The 21,498-nt window shown below is 45.3% G+C and overlaps 1 protein-coding gene across 1 annotated transcript in view; it reads right to left on the minus strand.

The window, feature by feature from the left end:
* Window positions 1-2,746: 2,746 nt before the first annotated feature.
* Window positions 2,747-21,498, minus strand: part of LOC104530854 (peripheral-type benzodiazepine receptor-associated protein 1) — a gene marked incomplete at its 3' end in the record, with an annotated part of 24,101 nt that continues 5,349 nt past the window's right edge. Inside the window, exons 6-17 of the mRNA XM_029086893.1 lie at window positions 21,237-21,287; window positions 18,661-18,681; window positions 14,877-15,060; window positions 14,351-14,571; window positions 11,924-12,033; window positions 10,518-10,627; window positions 8,154-8,969; window positions 7,465-7,616; window positions 5,991-6,584; window positions 3,783-4,085; window positions 3,306-3,485; window positions 2,747-2,801 (exon numbers count right to left, since the gene is read on the minus strand). Coding sequence (XP_028942726.1) covers window positions 2,747-2,801; window positions 3,306-3,485; window positions 3,783-4,085; window positions 5,991-6,584; window positions 7,465-7,616; window positions 8,154-8,969; window positions 10,518-10,627; window positions 11,924-12,033; window positions 14,351-14,571; window positions 14,877-15,060; window positions 18,661-18,681; window positions 21,237-21,287 — 2,797 coding nt within the window. The remainder of the gene's footprint in view (window positions 2,802-3,305; window positions 3,486-3,782; window positions 4,086-5,990; window positions 6,585-7,464; window positions 7,617-8,153; window positions 8,970-10,517; window positions 10,628-11,923; window positions 12,034-14,350; window positions 14,572-14,876; window positions 15,061-18,660; window positions 18,682-21,236; window positions 21,288-21,498) is intronic.

Genomic DNA, 21,498 nt, shown 5'->3' on the forward strand with positions numbered 1-21,498 from the left:
CCAGTGCCCAGGACAGGGGGAAGAGAACTGCACTGGTCCTACTGGCCACACTATTATTGTCTGAAAATCCAGGTGAACAGAGGTGCCACAAATATACATAAAAACTCTTTACCTCAAAGGGGTCACACAAACTTGTATTTCACTTTCAGCTGGGTAAGAAAGAGCCCTACCCAGTGACATAAAACTTTTGGGAAAACACTGCTGAATTTTAAAATTTGTCTTGGACCAACTGCAGAATTTATGTTTTATCTCTTGCTACATTTATAATAAAATAAAGAGGCAGAATCCCAGATGCACAGTGTAATTTAGGCTGGAAGATATCTCTAGAGGTCTCTTGTTCAACTTCCCTGACAATTTCTATAATGACATGTTCTAAAAACAAGTATTACAAATATTTACAAAGCATATGTAGCTATTGATGCTTCAAGCTACAAGCATGAGCAGGCCTGTTCAGAGATAATAAAAAACCTGAACCATAGTGTAGAAAAATAAAGGCAGCTGGAAGCTGCCTATTGATTATTCCAACATCCATAACTTTTTCCAAGCAAAAGTTGGTCTTGAATTATACTCAGAATTGGCTGAAGGTGCCTCCAGAGGTCTCCAGTTCAATCTCCTAATTGCAGCAGGACTGTTGCCAACTGTGAACCAGTGACTTTGCTTAGCTGAGGCTTGAAAACACCAAAGAATGGAGATCTCTTGCCTCTCTGGGGACCTGTCCCAAGGCTGCAACCCCTCCTGGGAAAGGAGGTTGTACTTATCTCCAACATGAACCTCCCTAACAGCAACTCATGACTGCTGCCACTTGGTGCTGGTTTGGGCTGGGACAGAGTTAATTATCTTCACAGTAACTGGTATGGGGCTGTGTTTTGGATTTGTGCTTAGAAGAGTGTTCATAACACCAACATGTTTCAATTACTGCTGAGCAGGACTTACACACAGTCAGGGCCATTTCTGCCTCTACCCACCAGCGGGGAGGCTGGGGGTGCACAAGAAGCTGGGAGGGGACACAGCCGGGACAGCTGATCCCAACTGCCCAAAGGGATATCCCAGACCCTATCACGTCATGATCAGCACATAAAGCTGGGGGAAGAAGGAAGGGGGGATGTTTGGAGTGATGACATTTGTCTTCCCAAGTCACCGTTACATGTGCTGGAGCTTCCCTGGAGATGGCTGAGCACCTGCCTGCGATGGGAAGTGCTGAATGAATCCCTCATTTTGCTTTGCTTGCAGGTGTGGCTTTTGCTTTACCTATTAAACTGTCTTTATCTCACCCCACGTGTTTTCTCACTTTTGCCCTTCTGATTCTCTCCCCCATCCCACTGTGGAGGGGGTGAGTGAGCAGCTGTGTGGTGCTGAGCTGCCGGCTGGGGTTAAACCACGACATTCTGTGTGATATCATCTGCCACAAACAAGACGACTTTGTCTCTCTCATGCTTTTAACCAGCCTTCAAACAGTTGTAGGCAGCTCCAAGATCTCCCACTAGCCTCCTCTTTGCCAGACCAAGCAAGCTTAGCTTCCTCAAACTCTCTTTAGAGGACATGTGCTCTGGGCTCCTACTTTGTTAGCACCAGTTAAGAACCTGCAGAATTTCTAAATGCAACCATGAAATATATCCAGTAAGACTTATTTTAGCTGTTTACAAAGTTGTGGCTTTTGCTTTTGAGTTTTAATATAATAAATGATTTCAGAAATTAAACAACTTATCTGAGGTTAAGCATTTTAAAAGCAGCACCCTTTCATTCTTTCATCCCCCAAATCCTGAAAGAGTTGGCTGAGGAGTCTTGAGATAATCCAAAATGTTACTAAATACGCAGAATCCTAAATCTCAGCCGTGCTGAGATCTGGCCCACTTCAGTCACCATCTTCCTGGACTCCATAAGGCAGTGCTGGGAGCTCTGTGCCCTAGAGCTTCCTGCTCCTGATGTCCTCTCCCCATTCAGCATTTTGTCCTGCTCACACCCTCAACTTGTCACTGCCAGAACAGAAAACAATCACTTTATCAGGTCAAGAAGCTCCAGTTTGCTCAACTCACCAGGATATGCGTGGGGTTTTGGTGGGTTTTTTTCAGAAAAAAAAATAAACCAAAACCATTCAGGCCAATAAAGCATCCAGGAAAAAGAAACAAAGAGCGTTCTTGACTGTTCTTACTTTCTCTTTTCTCCCTCCAGGGAAAACGTTTTTCTTCCATATTTTTCCAGTGCAATCCCAACAAGTGGAAGCCTTTTCAACAACTCCTTCCCAGGCAGCCTCAGCACCTGCAGCCACCAGGCTCTCCTGGGGCTCCTGACACACTGTAGGTCCAAACTCCCTACCCAGGAAGCAGAATCTCCTTCGGAAGGAGAAAAGGAGTGGCAGCAAATTTACTCCACAATCATTACACTGTCTGCTACTGATCATTTAATGCTCACCAGAGGCGTCCCATCTGTGCTGCAGGCCAGCAGCCACACTGGTCAGCATCAACAAACTACAGATGTTTTTTTCAATCACATTAAAAAAAAAAAAAAAAAAAGAGGTTGCTTTCTTGCCATATAGGCACATCACACTTCCTGCAGATCTTTCTAATTTCTCAACCATCCAACCTCAATACTTTCCCCTCACTCATTCATCTCAACTGCTGTAATCTGTATGACCATTTAACACTTTCCAGTCCTGCAGTTATGCACATTACCTGTCACAGATGCATCAGAACACACTAGCTAGCTTTAACTGTTTGAACTTGTAACATGAATTCACATGATCACTCACAGTTCAGCTCCATCAGTATTTCCTCACTTGCAACATCTGAACTGCAAAGCCACAGCTCCGCTCCTACGAGGCATCCATCCCTACAGAGAGCACTGAGGTCTAAACAAAATAATCTGCACCAAGTTATTCACATTCAGGAGTCCTTGCAGGACTGAGACCATTACATGTCTGTTTTGCCTTAGGAGGGAAGGTGGCTTGGTACAGGATCTACAGATGGGTGGACTTAGATTCCTGCGTGTTCACTGTTTGTATCTATATTAAGAACTTGATCAATAGGATGGATTTTTAACCCTGGGTTCTAAAGTTCATATTACATTGTATGTTTTTCCAATTAATTAAATCCTGGGTACATTCATTACATTTAAACACCCTTCCCTCTCACAAAGAACTTGCATTTTTACTAGCTTAAGATAACACTGGGAGTAAAAGCAGAGCAGGCAGGAATTTAGCTAAGCACTCTTGAGAGCACTGGGCTCAGACCAGCACCTCCTCCTATGAGCTGATGACATGGGATGGCTGCACTGGCGCTCCCTGCAAGCATTACTCTGCTACAAGTTACCTTTTCCCCATTCTCCCCGTAACACGGCTCTCTCTGGTCACATTTCTTCTCTTCCAGAGCTTCTGAAGACAGTTCATCTTCTTCCTCCTCTTCCAAAATATCTGAAAGGTCAGAACTACGGTTGTGCTCAGCAAAAAGGGTCAGCTGCCGTCTTCCCATTTCAGACATTTTTTCTTCTTGCTGTTGAAAAGCAAAACAGGTTTCCTCAGTCCTCCCAGGGACTCCATTCCAGCAATACAGTAGCATTTTACCTTCCTCTAGTAGACATACAGCTAAAGTGTGGCAGGAAATAAATTGTGCCACACCTAATACAGCAATTGCCACGTGTGTACACACGCACACACAGACACACAGAACTTCCAGACACATTTTATAGCCTGCAGAAGACCAATACTGCACAGATTGTAGAACCCAGGGGTGTCAAATACAAACCCCATCCCTCCAAGGGCAGAGATATTAAAACAAGGTTAAACAAACCTCTCTTTTCACTCTGGACATTTCTTTCATCACCTCCTTGCCAGGGGACAACCTCAAAAACTCCTGGCAGCTGCTCCCACTCGCACTTGTATCTTGGAAGGTGCCCTCTGTCCCTTCAGCCTGGCTGAGGGAAGGCAGAGGTTCTGGGCTCAAGTGCTTCTCCTTTGCCTCTTTCTCTCTTTCAGCATCAGGACCTTTTGGTGACTCTTCCACAGAACATGCCTGGCAGGTCTCCATACGTATCTTCAGACTACTGTCAGATGAACTTTCCAGCTCTGGCTCTTTGGTTACAGATTGCTCCATCTGGGAAACAAACCAAAAAAACACCCAACAAAAAAAGGTCATCACAAAGAATGAAACCTGGGGGAGATATCATGCGATACTTGTGCACCAAAAGGGGCCCTCACCACACCAAACTCTCTGACACAAACACTAAGCATTCTGTGCTGTTGGTATGTGCATATTTTGGCAGGCAATTTGCAGACAGGAGGTTGGCCAGCCCTGGAACCAACCCCTCTCTGCTATTAACTGTAAGTAGACACACGATCTTTCCACTGTTGCAGCTCTGGCCACCACACATGGCTCAGGTAAGCCACAGAAGTGTACTGACAATAACTAGCTTTAGAGCAGCAAGAAGAAGATTCCAAGCTATACAACAAGGTTATTTCCCACTCTCATCTGCCAGAAGAATGTCCTACAAACCAGCTTGCAGGTTAGCTTGAGCTGGAGGTGAGGACGTTACCACAGCACTTCTGTGAGCTGGTAAGAGCTGTGGAGAAAAGGGGAAATAATGAAGAAGAATATACACAGAGAGCACAACTGCCCAGACTCATGGTCAGGTCACCCAGTTGGATGACAGAAACTTTAAATTTTTGTCTGTTTTCCAATCAGTTCAGTCTGATGTTTAAGAAAACCTCTGGGAAATGGAGGAGTGGAATCCCAGGAATGAGGAGGATAAGGCAGGTGGGCCTTCACCAACTACCCCTTTTCTCTAAACCCTCACTCTAAAATAAGGCAGCCTCCACTCTACTTTGCAACAGAGCACAACCTTGTTCTTATGTAACAAGTGCATTTTTAAAATATTTACAGGATCAGACTCCTGGGGAGATTTAGACATTGCAACGCCTCATTTTGCCCGAGTACCCTGGGCTCAGGCAAAAGCCTGACAGGTCTAGATCTCATGTTTCATCTCACAGCTAGGATCTTCTGCGCTGTTTCTCTTTGTTGAGAGCCAAGTGAAGACACACATCTCAAGCAAGAAGGATGATTTGCATCCTGGAAGCACCCATTTTGCTCCACTGACTACAAAGGAGGCAAAGCGACACACCCATGAGTAGCCATCTACACTAGACATCTAAATGTGTGCAAGTGAATCCCAACAACTGACCTGAGGTGCTGTGAGCACCAAATGACCAGGGGTTGAAGAATAATAGAAATTTTGGACTTGACATCTCAATTCTTCTTTGTATTTACCTGGCCTTTGGTCTTGGGCCTGCACAGCTGCTGATGTTCCAGCAATTATCAGAGGTCTTCCCTGCTTTTGTCTAACTCTGAGCCTCTGCAAGCTCACACAGCCACTATTAATAAAGTCATGCTGAATTTAACAGTTTGAAGCACTCCCCTGAGTCCCCAATATCAAGGGTCAGAATGATCTGGAAGACTAGGTCCAGTGGAGTAGAAGTAACTAGCCACTGTCCTAAAAAAGCCCTGAAAGCACTCACCCACCTGACAGGATTCCAAATATCCAATGTTGTGACAGCTTGCCAGTTCTCCAGATGTGGCTGCCTCCCTGTGCAGTCCACTAAGGTGCTCCACCATGCTAGAGTGCCCACCCGGCCTTGGGCAAGCCCACTAGACTGGAGAAGACCCCTTCAGGTCAGGGAGCACAGCAATGCCAGAATAACACTGACATCATCATCAGTGGGAACATCCTTTTCACCTTCTACCCCTGATGATTTCTTGCTTTCCTGACTCTACTCCTGATCTGTTTGCACATATGTGACCAAATGGTGAGCTTCATCTGCTCTTCCAGGTACACAACAGCAGTCAATACTCCCTGCTGGTTTGCCAACCACTGGATGACAGCCCAAAGGCAACGGTGTGTCACAGAAAGAGAAAGATGCTCAGTGGCATTTCATTCCATTCCCCAAAACGATCCATTCTACTTCCCAGCACATGTGGTGCTGGGCAGGAGATGTAAGTGCTTACCTGCACCTCCATCCCTCCACCCAGGCCTTGCAATTCTGCTTCCCTTGAAGGGCCAGGCTCCGTGACCTCACCGGGGAGCACTGTGCTGTCAGCTTGCTGAGGAGGCACAGTCAGGCATTTCTTGTCTCGTGCTGCATCTGATCCCTGGGGGGAAGAGTCTAAAACCTGCATCAAGGAAGCACTGGGGGAAGAGAGGTGCGGCGGTGAAGAGGCTTTCTCTGGCTGAGACCGCGCTGAGCCGTCGTGGCTGGAAGAGAGATCAGTCAATTTGGCATCTGAGCTATCAGTGGGAATTTTTTGTCGAAGCAGCAGTGCAGCTGTTTGGTGTGAGGGTGGGCTGTGTGCAGGCAGAGAGCCCCTGGGTTCCTCACGGGGCAGTCTAGAGGTAAAAACGGTAGAACCAGCAGAATCTGAAGGTGAAGAGTGGTGAGAGGCTCGCAGCAAGACAGAGGAAATCTGGGCTGGAACTGAATCCATCGACTCCCCATACAGAGACATCGTTCTCACAGAAACCTCCCGGCACACCTGGAACATCTGAAGCTGGGACAAGTCCACCAGGACACTCCCAGCTGTTGGAGAAGTAACTTCGATTGCCTACAAGCAAAAAAACCAGGGAGCAATTATTTATTGCGCACACCTCAGCCCGTCTGGGAGTGACAGTTCCCAAATCCAGAGTTAATGACAGACTCCAAAGCTTTTGAGAGCAGGTGTGCAGAATTCTCACCCTTCTGCACAACATCAGGGAAGAATGAACAGTAAAGAGAAACTGTTACCATAACATTTGAGAAACTGGATATTCTATAAAACGACCATATCCCCTCCTACTCCAGGTTTTAACTCTATGCTCCAATAAACAGCTGTGGCTTTCCTCTCCCATGGCCAATGGCACAACATCACATCTGCAGAACACCCTAGGCCACTTTTAATGCAGAATATCCTTGAAGGTTCTTCACCAGTATTCATATTGGACCCTTGGGTGTTTGTACACCTGTCCCTTTACCTGTCCTTAATTTAAGGAAGGGCTGGAGAACTACACCTCACTCCTCATTGTCCAGAGATGAGCCTCAAGCGGTGGCAAGGTTCAGTACTTGTACTCTGTCCATGCCCTGGGGACTCATTGCTCATTGAGCTCATTGCTTCCCCAAGGATCAAGCTAGGGCCTAGGGTGAGACAGAGAACGCTGACACTAATTGTCCTGTTCTGCTACACTCCTGGCTTAGTTATACCAAAGCCACATCAAAAATCTGAACAGATGTCTTTTTTGGTGTGCATCAGTCAAAACAAACAGCTCAATCATTGTCCTGTTTCTGATATAATTCCTTTCCAGGCCAAGGACTGTCACTGCCTCCTCACCACATGCTTACTGGATCAAGCTTTCCAGGTCTCGAGGCTCTGCAACTGCCTGCTACCCCAGCACTAGGCTCCAGCCACCCATCTGCACAAACGTCAGCCTGGCACAGTGTCAGCACAATACCTTCTGCCCGTCCGCATACACAGCGTAACCGGTGACTCGAACTCCGTTGGAAGATCCTTCGGCATCAATGGTGACAGGTAACCAGCTGATAACAAGGATACCTGGTGAGGGACCAGCTTCTACCTGGACATCCAAAGGAGCATCAGGCGTGCCTGTGAGAGACCAAACAGATTTTCCTCTTGCTTACCTGACTACAACATAAAGGTAAACTAAACCCTGGTGACAATCAAAGAGAAAACTCCCACACTAGACTTGCCACTGCAGAACCGTACCAGAACAGCCAGGCTAGCCTTGGGAAATGACAGACAGAACCAGACAAAATAAGATGCCCTTGTTCTCTGAAAGCTTTAATGCACAGAAAACAGAACTTTGCATAAGTAGCTGAGGCTAAGATGGAGCAACCCTTAGAGCAAGGTCATGGCAAACCACATCTTCCATGCCCTGAGAAGCACACACTGCTCAGATTAGCAAAGGGGATGTCTTCCCAAAGCAAATGAAAACAAAAAAAAATCATCCATTTTTAAAATGAAGGAAGAAAAATATTAAGACAGAACAGTACAGCATTTCAGGCTTTGGGATCTAATAAATCTTGCTCCCCTTCACCCCAAGGCTTCATAGCAAAGTAATGACAGAGCGCAATGCTCCAAGCACTCCATGCACAGCGGGAATGGGCATGACTGCTCTGATACCTGCTAGTGGGGTAGTGAAGTGTATCACAGCTGAGTTCTGCTCCTGCCCCTCTGGGACCTCTTCCCAAGGTGTTTTCAAGGGCCGGGCCTCCAGCTTGGCAACATACTGAGTGCTGGGCTGCAGGTTGTGGAAGGTGTACCAGTAGACCCCGGGTTTGGTTACGTCACATTCCTCCCCATTGAGATACACCGCGTGGTTGTAATTGCTGTTGCAGGGAAGCCACATGACCTCTGCTGACGTGGCAGTGATGCTTCTGACTTTCAGCATAGTTGGTGCCACACAAAAATCTTGCCCCACAAAGAAAGTGCATCGCAGTTTATCAGAACTGCCTTGCTCTGTCACAGTCTGCACGGATACACGGTAAGCCTTTGTCTTTAAATCCAGCTTTTCAATCACTGCTTTGGTCTGAAAGCCACTCTTCACATTTTGACGTAGCTCTTCATCCACGTAGATGTTGTAGCTTTGTACGTCTGGGCAGCCAGCTGGCAAAAGTGGTGGTTCCCAGCCTACAACTATGCTTCTGGCAAGCTGCTTGATCAAAGTCAATTTTCTTGGGTAAGGCACTGCTGTATGACTAACAGGTTCCTCCTGGTCTCCTTCTGCTCTACTGGTCAATGGACTGATGCTACTCTCTTCAATGGAGAAATCACTCTTATCTCCACTGCTGGTGCTTGCACTGACAAAACTTTTCTCCTGGTATGAGCTATGGGTGAGATCATTCGGCTCCGAAGGCAGAAACGTCATGAGGTCATCATCTGAAACTCGCTCAACAAAATTGGAGGGGACCAGCCCTCGCCGGCCATCCATCAGCTCCCCTAAACAAAAAACAGGAAACCTGTTACCACTGCACCTACCGTTCAGCCTTCCAGCCCATCTGTGAAGACAAGGTGACAACACCTACACTAGGTCATAACTGCACTGCAGTCAGGAATGAAAAAAAGAAAAACCTCTGTGAGGTTATTCCTGGTAAATTGTCCTGCACTTACGAGGGCTTCCCTAGTCAGGTCCTAAAGGCTGCAGTGAGAGGACTCACTGCTCCACACAGTCCAGAGACAACTAACTAGAAGGTTGTTTTGTGTAATGAGCTTAATGGTTTTTCCTCTTCATTATCCTATTGTTCCTCATCACCACTCCTTCACTAACTTAAGTGTCTTTTTCTAGCCTTCCCAAACTATGCAGATGGATGATTTTACATCTTCTCCCAGCCATACAGATTGGGGTTTTGTGGTACTTCCTCAAGAAAGTCCATCTTTCCAGCTTTGTATTCAGCTCTAGCCTTCTTTTTAGTTCCCTCCTAGTTTTGTTATGCTAGCTTCTGCAATAAAGATGTCCCAAAAGGACCCATGGGGATGACTGATACCACAGCACTCTTGGTACGTGCAAGAACCATCAAATCACAGTCAAAGGAGCAATGAGTAGGGATTGCACTTACTTTCCCCTTTCAAGCTCTACCTACAGCAAATCAATTGAAAGCAGGGAAAGCAGAAAATGTTAGTAAAGAATAACCTTTTTATTCTTTAAACAATAAACAAACAAACAAACACATGAGAAGCTTGGAAATAGAAAGAAAGAAAGCGCCAGAACAAAGAGCAAGCAGTGCAACATGGCATGCAATTGCCTCAGCTCTTGCAAAGCGCCTCAGGACATTAGGATCCTTCATCCTGTTCAGTAAATCAGCTCCACAAAAACTTCATTACAAATTTACAGCCCACATTTCTTGGTTTCAATTCCATCTGCCTATTAGTCAACCACGATCATGTTTTCAAAGGTGCCAAAACAGAAACACACTTTATGACACCAAACAGGATAAAAACTGTAGCTCGGGCTGCTTATCTTGTACCTTACACTGCCAGAAGAGCAAGAGGTAACCGAGACCATCAGCTGCCTACAGCCTCTGGCTCACTGCACAGTCACTGGGAAGAGGGAAACAGACCATATGGAGAGGTGCCCAGGGCTGAACACATTCCTCTCCATGACTAGGGAGGAACCATATGGGGATGAAAGCTGGAGCTCTGCTGAAAGCAGTGGCAAAACTCCCAGTGAAATCACTAGACCAGGATTTCATGTTTTACACTTTAATTTAATCATGACATAAACAAACCTTTTTCCAACAGAATCTGCTCTTCCCTCTAACAAACTAACTTTGGGCAAGAAAACCTTCATCTTGAGGTTTCAAGATGGACTCAAGTTTCAGGATTCAACTAAATTCCTCTCTTGTTTTGGTTTTGGGTTGGTTTTTTGTTGTTGTTGGGGGTTTTTGTTGTTGTTTGGTGGGGGGGTTTTTGGTTTTTTTGTTTTGTTTTTTTTTTAAGAGATCAACACTCCACAGCACTCCAGACACATTTCATTTTACTAAAACACACCTTCAAAGAAGCCATCTTCATCCATGTCTCCATAGACATAAATATATTCTCCAGCAGTCAGTGGAAGCTCTGCCTCTGGATTTTCATTAGGTCCATCAAAAGGATTGTAGCTGAAATATTTACAATACGAAGGCTTACTTTGTATAGGAACTTTCACAGCAACACATCCAAGCTGTGATGTTAGATCAGTTTACAACTCACTAGGACTGCATCCATTTTTTGCAAGCAGCAAATTCCACAGACAAAGTCCAAGACTCTAGTTTATGGCTTTATATATAACTAATAACTTACTGCTCCATGTCCAAACAGCAGCTAGGAATATTTTCTGAGGAGCAGAACAGATGTGACATCCAAAGGAACAGTTCAGAATGACTCAAGATTTAAGTTTTTTTAAAAAGATGTGAATTACCCGAGTGCCTACTGCGTTTCTGAGTGTACCAAGTAATAAGCTGTAGGACTCTGCATTTCTGAAATAGACATCCTTAAATTCACCTGCACCCTCAACTATTTAATGCAGATAGCTCTCTACATTTCATGGAATTAATAGTTTTGACCAAAAAAAGTATCAACAATGCCCAGAACTTGTAAGGTACACTTTACTTGCCATATGACTGTCATGGATTAAGCACAACACAGAATCTCAGAATTTCCACGTTTTAAACCCTAAGAATGAGCTGATCTGTGCAAAAAGAATGTGACATCAGTGACAAAAAGATTTCTGTTTTTCTTCTTTATAATTATCCAGCCCTCAGGATCCAAGTTATAAAACTCTCAGTGCTGTAACTCCCCATTTTAAGCAGCAGTCCAAAAGCTTCGGTAGCATGAAACTGATAAATACACTGGTGACAGGATTAGGCCTCCAGGTAGTTCTGACCTGCCTACCCCAGTGATCCTCAAGGTAATCAGAGGGCCTATCACAGGAAAATGCCTCATGAAAAACCTTTATCTTTGCAAACACCTACTGTCAATTCCTGCTTTTTAGTCTTTAAAAGTGATTTTAACATGCCAAAGCAATGCTATCCTCTCTGTGAGCTGAAAATTTCTTAATTGTTTGAATAAGATTCCTTGGAGAAAATTTCTTGGACTATTCTAGAAAAAGCAGACATTTCAAGGAATGTGCCAATTCAAACTCAACTTTCTATCCAATATGATATTAAAAAAAAAAAAGTTTCACACACCGCTGTTCACTGAAAAACTAATGAGGTTACTACGTTTTTGTTAAGCTAAGCACATCAGATCTGCTTGTGCAGGAAATCACAGGTCTCAAAAAATCCCATGCAGGAATGAGATACATGGTCTAACCTAATATCCACCCCTAAGAGTGGTGGATCCCAGAAAAGAGTGTGAAGGAGGCAACTAGGAGATAACCTGTCTAACCTCACAGACCACAAAAAATGACCCAGTACCTGTAACGAGCTAAGAACACCTGGAGCTTTGCAGGGCCTTGGCTGCCTGGCTCTGGCATTAGAGAGATGCTGTCAACATCCAGTTCTTCCATTTCACTTGCAGTGTCCACCTAAAAACATCAAAGATGAAAGATAAGATACGGCCCAAATCAGAGTAAAGGAACATTCCAAGGGTTTGAGCATCAGTGAACAAGTCCTCTAAGCTCACGTCTGGCCACTGGGCTAAGGACCAGCTGGAAGAATGACTTTTAAGGTGATGAAGTAGTAATAAGAGGCAACAGCTCCAAGTTGCAGCTTCAGAGGTTCCAGTCAGACATTAGGAAAAACTCCTTGCCCAGGTGGGTGATGCAGCCCTGGGACAAGGTCCCACTGAGGGCTCCATTCTTGAAGAACTTAAGAGCCTCAGCTAGACAAAGCCACAGCCACACTGATCCAGTGTTGGTGACAGTCTCCCTGGAGTAGGAGATTGGACTAGAGACCCTGGAGGCCCCTTCCACCCTACATGTCCATAACTCAGTACATTTTTTTCTTGCTGCCTCTAAGTGGCAGTTGTTCCTGTGTGCAATATAAATGGTAATCTGAACAAAGGAGACCTGATAGCTCTATTAGATGTCTCAAGTCTCTAAGCACCTTTGTCCAGGCAGTTCCCCTCCAGCACCTGTAAATACTTCAATATACAGTTTATGTACTTCCAGAACATTAGACAGAGCGTTGGCTGGAGCTTGTGGGGCCATCTAGTCCAAAGAGCTGGCTCTGATAACAGCCACCAGCACATGCTGAATGAAAGTGTATAAGAAAGAGGCAAACATGAAGCTCATCTTCCTCGTACAGCCTCTCACTTTCTAGCAATCAGCTACTTCCTAAGCTGGAGGCTGCACCCCGAATGCATTTGGTAGCTACTGGCAGAAGCATCTTTGAGAAATTTGTCTCAGGTCTTTGTGAGCCCACTGACATCCTGGAACTGGACATCCAGTGGCAATGAGTTATGCAACCATACTTTTTGAGGAAATGCACTTCCCTGGTGTGTGTCTGACATGGTGCCAATGAACCAATTCAATCTGCCTTTTTAAAGCAAACCTCAAGGCCAATGTGCAAACGTATCTGTGATGAAGACCCATCACAGGCACCACAATACAAAGTATTTTTTCTAGTGTATGAACTGCCAAAGTTAATCTCTTTTGAAAGAATTCAGAGCACCTTTTCATGGTAGTCTACTCCTTGTAATGCAATCTTGCATCATGTCCTAGGATAACAACCACCTGTACTTACATGTATCACTCAAAAGTAGACCCAAATGGAGCAGCTTTCAGTAGCCTGGCTCACACTCTGGAGTGCTGCCATAACCACATGTTGCAAAGGGAAATGTTCTACATGCTGGCTCTTCTCCAAGAATCCCACACTGACCTCTCTAGGCACTCTGCCCTTATCTCTCCATGGACACAACGTGGCTTCCAAGCTCCATCTTGCACTAAAAAATAGTAATTTCTCCCTCTAGGGGATTGATAGTAGTCACATACCTGTTCTTCTCCAGGTCTGACTTTCACTTTGTCACTGAACACAACAGCTTCTCAGAGTTCTTACACAGTGGTGAGCGCTGCCTGCCACAGCAGCACCCACTTCGTTAGGGCCCTGGCCTCAGCAGCTCAAGACTTCAGTGTCTTCCACATGTACAATGAGGCACTCGACATGGCCTCCAGGATTTCAGCACCCAGGAAACATCAGTGGACCAACAGAGCAAAAGCTGCCTCCTATGCCACCACACCCAGCCCCACTCACAGCACTACTTTACCCTAAACTGTCACATCAATTGATTGTGCAAGACTGCTTAAATGAACCCTACAATAGTACAAAGAGCTCCTGGGGAGGAGAAGCAACAACCACCTATGAGATCCTGGTGACATAAACAAGCAATGCCTGTTAATTTCATCCCTCTGCTAGAACAAACTCGGCATCTTTTCATGGCTTCTTTCAGCAAGTACAATTTTAATACGTAAAAGCACCAGCATAGAAGTTTGAGCCCCTCATCCACAGCTCAAGGCCAAAAATAGTCTGGGCACAGTTCCTCAGCATGCTAAAAATGACAGTTTATAGTGTTTGTGTGGTAAAGAGTGGCTGAGATGTCAAAAGAAAGCTTAGCAAAGGTTTTTTCCCCGCACTTCCCACCAATCGCCCTCCCCACCCCACTCCTCCAAACTCCCAGCACTCTGTCTAGCAGTTGTTTCCTTCCTGGAGCACAGCAATATGTTCAAATGAGCATTACATGGGCATCCAAGGCCTTCTGAATTTTTCCTACAGCTTTTCTCTTGTTTTTCCTGTTTTCTTCAGGCACCAGGAGGGAAGGAATGAAACATTACTGGTGCTCTCAGGAATCCATTTATTCCCTTGTGGCTAGAAAGCACAGGCCACAGAGGGGACTCCCCTACTGACCTCTGGAGTTGGGCAGGATTTGGGACTGTTCTGCATGGATTCCGATTTTGAAGAGTTTGACTGAGATTCCACTTTCTTGGTTTGTTTCTGAGAACTGGTAGCAGCAACTGGAGAGCTAACTGTGGCATCAGGCACCCGCTGGGATGACTCCAACTCATTAGTCTCTTCATTCTGAACCTTCTTTGTGCTCTGGTGAGCGAGCAAAGCAGGAACGGTCGATTCTGCAACAAAATAATCTGCCCATTACTTTTAGCCACAGGCAGAATACAGGATCAGCAGCGAGCAAAAACCCTTTACAGCAGCTCAAGTCTCTAGAACTGATTCATTTAACAGTGCAACAAACTGGGCTCTCTTCGGTCAGAGAAATGCCAAGTTCTTTATGACTACAAAATGAACCAAAGGTATTTACAGGAGACAGGGATCTCAAAAGTTAACTAAAAATCTGCATTGTTGTCTTTACACCTTTCCATTTCCACAAATAACATCTCATTTGTCAAAACACATGCAGGCATCTCCAGCGAATTACCTTTCTCCCACTGGGGCTGTGGGGTAGAGCTGCACAGAGCAAGAGGAAGCTCAGCAGTCACCAGCGTAGAGGTGAGAAGGTCAATTTTTCCTGTTTGAAGCCGGAATTGTTTGAGTTCCTGAGACAGGAGGCTGAACTGCTCTGTTTGACTGCGACACTGGTCTTCTAGATCTTTCACCCGGGCCTGACAGGAGAGACACGAGATGAGGCACAAACCCATACCAAACCCACCAAAGAGCATTTGCCTTTGCTGTATCTTTTCAATGGGTCTCAGAGTCCAAGAACCTAGAGGGGTGCCCTGCCCAGGAACGGTCATTAGGAACCGGCAGCTCCACACCTACAGTATCTTTGAAAACCCAAGACTCATCATCTCTGAGGAGACTGACTGTAAGCTCAATTAGGAATTATCCCTGAAATGCTGGGTTTGAACTTCAACATCCAATCCAAGCCCTGCACAAAACCAGATGAGATAAGTTAAAGATAAATAAAAAGTGAAAAGAAAAAGACTGAAAAGATTTTGCATGTTTATTGGAGCATTAAAATCACCTCTCCAAGAAGAAGTGCTTGCCCAGTGTTCTACCTCATCCATCACTCCAGTCTCCAGCAAGCTCCCAAAACCTTACCCCGGCCTCCCCACCATTCTGGGCAGGACTCTTGATTGTCCCTCCAGATCTTGGCTCTTCCAGGCACTAGGAAGGGCAGAGGGCATCAGCACCCTGGCTTGTGCTGCACAACATTTCTTTGATGTGGGCAGCCCACACACTTTGCCACCAGGTCCTACAGGGATGACTTGCTCCAGGAAAACGCATGCTGAGTACAAGAAAGCCACATCTCAGCAAGATGAGATACAGAGGAGCCCTGGGGAAAGACTATGGAGAGGAACGGACACTTTCCTACTGGAGAACCATTTGTGTTTTCTAGTATTCTCTTCCTACCATCTCTAGATCTTCCCCTTAAAAAATACTGCTGAGTCCTGGCTGTCCTTACACATCCATCCCCACATCCCCCCTGGTTGTGAGCGTTATCAATTCCCAGGAGAATGCAACTGCTCCTTTCCCTCTTCTCACTCTTCCACCATACAACAGTTTACTCTGGCTTCCTAGAGAGATCTCCTGTGTAGACTCTGCTGATGCCTTCAGGTAAACAAAAAGCACCACTGCTGGATGGGAATATAGAACCCAACCAGCAGTTCTTCAACTGACTTAATACAGACAATATTTAATTTGGCATTAGGGCACCTGGCTGCAGTACAGGCTCTGCCTTGCAAGAGGTGGCATTTGTTTCCTCTCTTCTCTTTGGGCTGAGATCACACCAGGCTTTGCAGTCAGTCATCTCATCATTTGGTGTAGGCAAGATGCATCAAAACACGACTGCATTGCGCTCTTCAAAATTCTCCATTCTACAAAATGTTTGTGAAGTGTCTTTTCCTCCTTCCAACTCAGAAAGTAAATCATGCTTTGAAATATTATGTGAGACAGAAAGTCTGGTTTTTAGGCAGCTCTAAAAATAACACATCTGACCTGGAAAAAGCTTTCTTTCTGGTCTCAGAGTAAGACAAAATCTTCCTGGCCCACCCCAATTTACGAGGGCGCATGTTTTTTTATTTTATTGTGACATATCTGTTTAAAACATGTCAGTTCATCACTTGTTTCCTTCCCAACTAGCTAGGCACTCTCAGTCTTTAAAAGAAGCCTGGTGAAGTCTCTGAAGTCTGGCAAGAAGCAACTGTCTCTGAACTGAAAGAGAATATCAGGTGCCATGAGCAACTTCCAGCAGTGTCTACATGCTCCACTTTCTCAGAGTCAACTCCTCGTTCACTACGTCACGTTGTGCAGGATTCCTCTGCAATCCTGAGTGTTTGAATTTACTTACAGTTGAGATTTTCACATAAATGCTTCTCCCCTATAAAATACGTGTTCATAGAGAAAAGAAACCAGGAACAGTAAGAACAGTTGCACTCGATCAAAGCAGGGCTTCCTCTAGACCAGCATCTGTCCCCGATGCCACTTTGGGACACAGTCTACAACAACAGACAGGTACAGAACGACTGCAGCACCAGAGAGGATCTTCCCATCTTGTCTGGAGACCTGAGCCAGCAGCTGCATCTGGATATTCTGTTTAATAGCATCGTAACACTACCTTGGTTCTGTACAATTACTAATCACAGTTTAAATCCATTTATACTGGTGGCCAAGCCAGTAGCCTGGATAATCCACAGTTTAATTCTGAGATACCTAATTAGTCAGGTGTCTTCCAGATCTTGTGTTATTCAAAACAACATATAAACATCCCTTAAGTATTACTGCCACATCCTACACATACTTCTAGTGCACTACTTGCAGAGGTTCACACACAGCTGGGCAAGCAGCAGGTTTCCAGGGCAGTGCTGGGAGGCAGAGGGAGAAGGAAGAGGAGCCTAAGGACACAGTCAGGAGCTTCAGGGAACCAGCAGGAACCAAGCCCCAGACACAGAAGAGACAGGACACTTTTGTGTCTGTGCCCAACCCAAAATGGGGAGAAAAAGGAGCCTCACACCATCTGGGATTGAGTAGCATGATTACCAGAAGAGGCTGCAAGAGCAGGAAGCAAGCTTGGTGGGGTCAGTTTAACCACCAATTCAGGAACTTACTCTAATTTTCCACACCAAGCTAGACCCAACCACCACCAGCTCAGAGACACTCTCCTTCTTGGCTGCTCTAGTACACTTCTACAGATGACATTTCTCATCCAGATGTCCCTTGATACCTTTCTCCATACCTTCTGCTATAGGTTTTTGAGATCAGAGAATCACAATTTTGCTAGAAGGCAACTCTACAGGTCTGCAGTCCAAACTCCTGCTCAAAGCAGGGCTAACACTAAAGGAACATCCATAACTCCACACAGATGTGGGTGCTAGCTCTACAGGTTGTAGGCAAACCCTGCTAATGTCCTTGGGCTGTTCCCAATTCCTTTCCTAAAAGTTCCTGACACTGTCCTTGCCTTTTTGACCCAATTAGGGCTACATTTAAAAAAAAAAAAACCACCCCACCACAAACACTGCATTTCCTACCACAACAGGTAATTCAGAGCCCACCACTGTGCGTGGTCAGTCACAGCTGCTGCTCCTGCACAGGTGGTGTTACCTGGCATTTAACCTCCCCATGAGATCTTCTCACAGCTCTTTGCAGTCAGATCTGCAGGTGACTGTTGGAAGGAGTTTTCCATCAGTTACAAACCTCATCACTTCCATATAAACCTTCTTTATAAATCAATTGTGCATAAGGCAGCTAGCACAGCTCCCAGACTAGAACTTCATTAGTTACCACCTCTTCTGGGAAAACTATTCTTCACAATCCCTGCTTCCCATCTTCCAATCAATTACAAAGCCAACAGGACCTGTCTGGCTGCAAAGTGTCTTCTCCATGACACTTTCATTTACAATGATATCGCCACTGCTGTTCGGTTTGGAAGGAAACACTTCACCTCTGGACTGCAAGTAGTTCCCAAAAGCCCTTTAAATGTGTGTGACACATGGAGAAGGTACACAGCTGGAAAATTCTAAAAGTCTGGAAATTACAAAAAAAATAAAGCTCCTGCTTCTAATTGCTCAAGAAAGCAAAGCATTTAAACAGAAAAGCAGCTGCTCCATCAAATTCATAGTGGGAGCTCCTTTCATTACATTTATTCCTTGGAGGTGACACTCTTGCAATCTTTTCCATAGTACAGTTAAAACAAAAACATCAAGCAACTGTCTAAGTCAGGACAGAGGAGCAAAATGTCCTATTTGACAGAATTATAGCAGTACCTGCATGCAATCCAAAGCACTCTGGTAGCAAGAAGAAAAGCAAAAAGAGATATAAAACCACATCAGCAGTTACACTAGCCAAAACCCAACAACCTGCCAAAGATAACCCAGCCCTCAGTTTGAATGAAACTGTTTTCTCACTGACTTACAGTGTCGGCCTTGTTCCATACTGAGATTCCCACCTCATTCCCAGAAGCATCTGCTTGCTGAACAAAAGCCAAATCCCACATACGAAATGCATGAATAACCATGGGCTTTTTGAGGGCCTCCAAATCACAATGTGCTTTGAGTGTCAGTGCTAAATTTCAAGCCCCCTTTTCCCAGCACATTGCAACCACCCATAAAATCAAGGGAATGGCCACTTTGTGTCCAGAGCTTTCCTCAGGTCTGAGAACAAGGAGTGCTGGGAATGGAGGCACAGCTCAGAATCTGGCTTTGACATGATTTCAAGCAACTAACAGCCTGCTCAGTCATGCACCTTGCTCCTAGGTCAGGGAAAACATGCCAAGTTGAGCTCTGTTCACTGTATTTCCTAATAAAATTCTATACTGGATTCCTGGGTTTCCCGGATTCTACGCAGTGCCAAAGGCAGTTGAGAATCTTGTCTCATGTAGTTTGGAACCACTACTGAAATCCTTCATTCCCATGACCAGAACCCTCAAAGTTTTCTTTGGAAGCTGAGACAGTCCTTCTATCCATGGCATTTCTGCACACAGAAACCATCCCATACCCCTACCCACCCCCAGCACTGCAGGACAGCTGAGGCTGGACGGCAGCTCTGGTGATCACCTAGTCCAACTCCCTCAGCTCAAAGCAGGGTCAGCTACAGCAGGTTGCCAAGAGCTTTGTCTAGTTGAGTTTTGAACATTTCCAAGGAGAGACTCCACTTATAACAACCATGTGACTGAACTCTTCCAACAGGGAAACACACCACATTCATCCTTCAATATTACACCAAAAAGCAATCAAAACACAAGTAAAAATGACAATATGCAGTGCAGGCAGCCCAAACCTCCTAATTTTGCCCTACACTGATGTTCTGGAATCACTAAGATTATAGTTAAGTCATTTAAACAACCGATGCTCCACATTAAACTACCTTCTAATGACAACTTCTCTTTCTTTGGTCCACTTGGTGTCACTGACTCATAAAGCATCTCTGTACCAGTAAGATGAAAGCAAGAATATTTAACAGATGAGGTCCTCGCAGAAGAACACGACCTTGCAGCCTCTCAAACACAGAACAAAATGACTGTCCCTGTCTTCCTTTGCACAAGTAGATGTCTAGTTTAAACCTAAGTCGCTTCTTCATTCCTTCAATGAATTAGTTCAGAAAACATTTGGCAAACGTCAAACCTCCCTTCCCTTAAATGCTGCTAAGAAGCCAGCTAAACACCAACTGACACAAGAGCAGCCCCTGGATCAGCTCTGATCCTGTCTCTGCAGCCAAAAGCAGGTGTCCCAGAAAGGACATGGCAATGGGGCAATATATAATGTCACTACCCTACAATATTCACCCAGTCTGCAACAATTTCCATCCCATTCAGTAGGAGCCCAGCACTCTTGGGCTCTCCAGTTCAGAAACAACTCAGGGCCCCTTCAAAGGAGGTGCTGTTTGCAGCCATGGAGCAATCTCCTCCATCAAGGACATTCATCATCCCTCTCAACTCTCCTGGGCCCCTAACAGCCACAGAGCTGCTGCACAGCAGTGGCACAGGCAATTCAGCCTGCCAGCTCTGAATGTTTGTCACCACTACAGACAGGGCCACGGCCTCCTTAGCGTGACATCTCCCTGTCCAGGTGTTGCACAGTGAGGCATTCTGCTCGGCCTCAGATGTTTTAGGCCTCAGAAAACCTCAGTGGACTGAGAGCAGAACCTGCCCCATTTGCCATCACACCCAACCCAACTGTCTGTCAGCCACTAAAGCACCACATCAGGGTCCTGGGGGTGGTGCTTTGCCAAGGTTTTCTCCAAAGTCATCCTGGTAAACACTGAGATAATGCAAATCAAAACCAAACCAGTGCTCATCACATCTGCCAGGCTGCACCACTAAGCTGTCTGCCAGCAAAGATGTCAGAGCACTCACACAGCTGGTCCCAGCCTAGTAAAGGGCACCTGCCTCAAACTTCATCACTCGTTACACTCAGGCAAAGGTCATATTCCTCCTTTTTTTCCCCCTAATAAAAAACACAGAGCACATATACACAAAAGAATTTCAAATCCCATGGACACAAGTATTCTTCCTCCCTGTAGATGATCCTGTAAAAGGGAGCTGGTAGATCTGAGGTTGGTTAGTTAATGCATCCCTGAAAGAGTTGTTGGACAGAATCTGAATTAAGGAACCTATCTGAGGACTGAGCAGGCCAGGATTCAATCCCCAAAAACTTTGACCCCAGAGACTACTCTGCCAGCACAATCAATTCTTGTTCACAGCACCAACATGTTGCATCCGATCAAGACATTAAAGCATTCTGCTGAAGAACCAACAAAACCCAGGGCATCAAGAAAGCTGAAATTAAGAACAAAAGATACCAAATCTGCAGCCACTAATCCATCTTGTTTTCTTCTGTCTTACCTCTAGAAGCTGTACTGCTCCTTCATGTTCTCTTTTTGCCTCTGCCTGTGCCTAAGAAGAAATGAGAAATGGAGTAAGTAAGCAAGCAGTCTACCTAAGTTCATTCCTATCATCATCACCACCCTGATAGACGATTATGGATTTAAAACACAGCCCAGACTGAAAACACCTTTGGGCTTTGGAAAAACAGCGTGAGAGATCAGAAGTGCCATTCAAGAGAAAAGCCCTTCACTTTGCTCAGGTATCAGAGCTCACCTAGACA

Source organism: Antrostomus carolinensis, unplaced genomic scaffold, assembly GCF_000700745.2.
Source record: "Antrostomus carolinensis isolate BGI_N321 unplaced genomic scaffold, ASM70074v2 scaffold38229, whole genome shotgun sequence".
Lineage (NCBI taxonomy): Eukaryota > Metazoa > Chordata > Aves > Caprimulgiformes > Caprimulgidae > Antrostomus > Antrostomus carolinensis.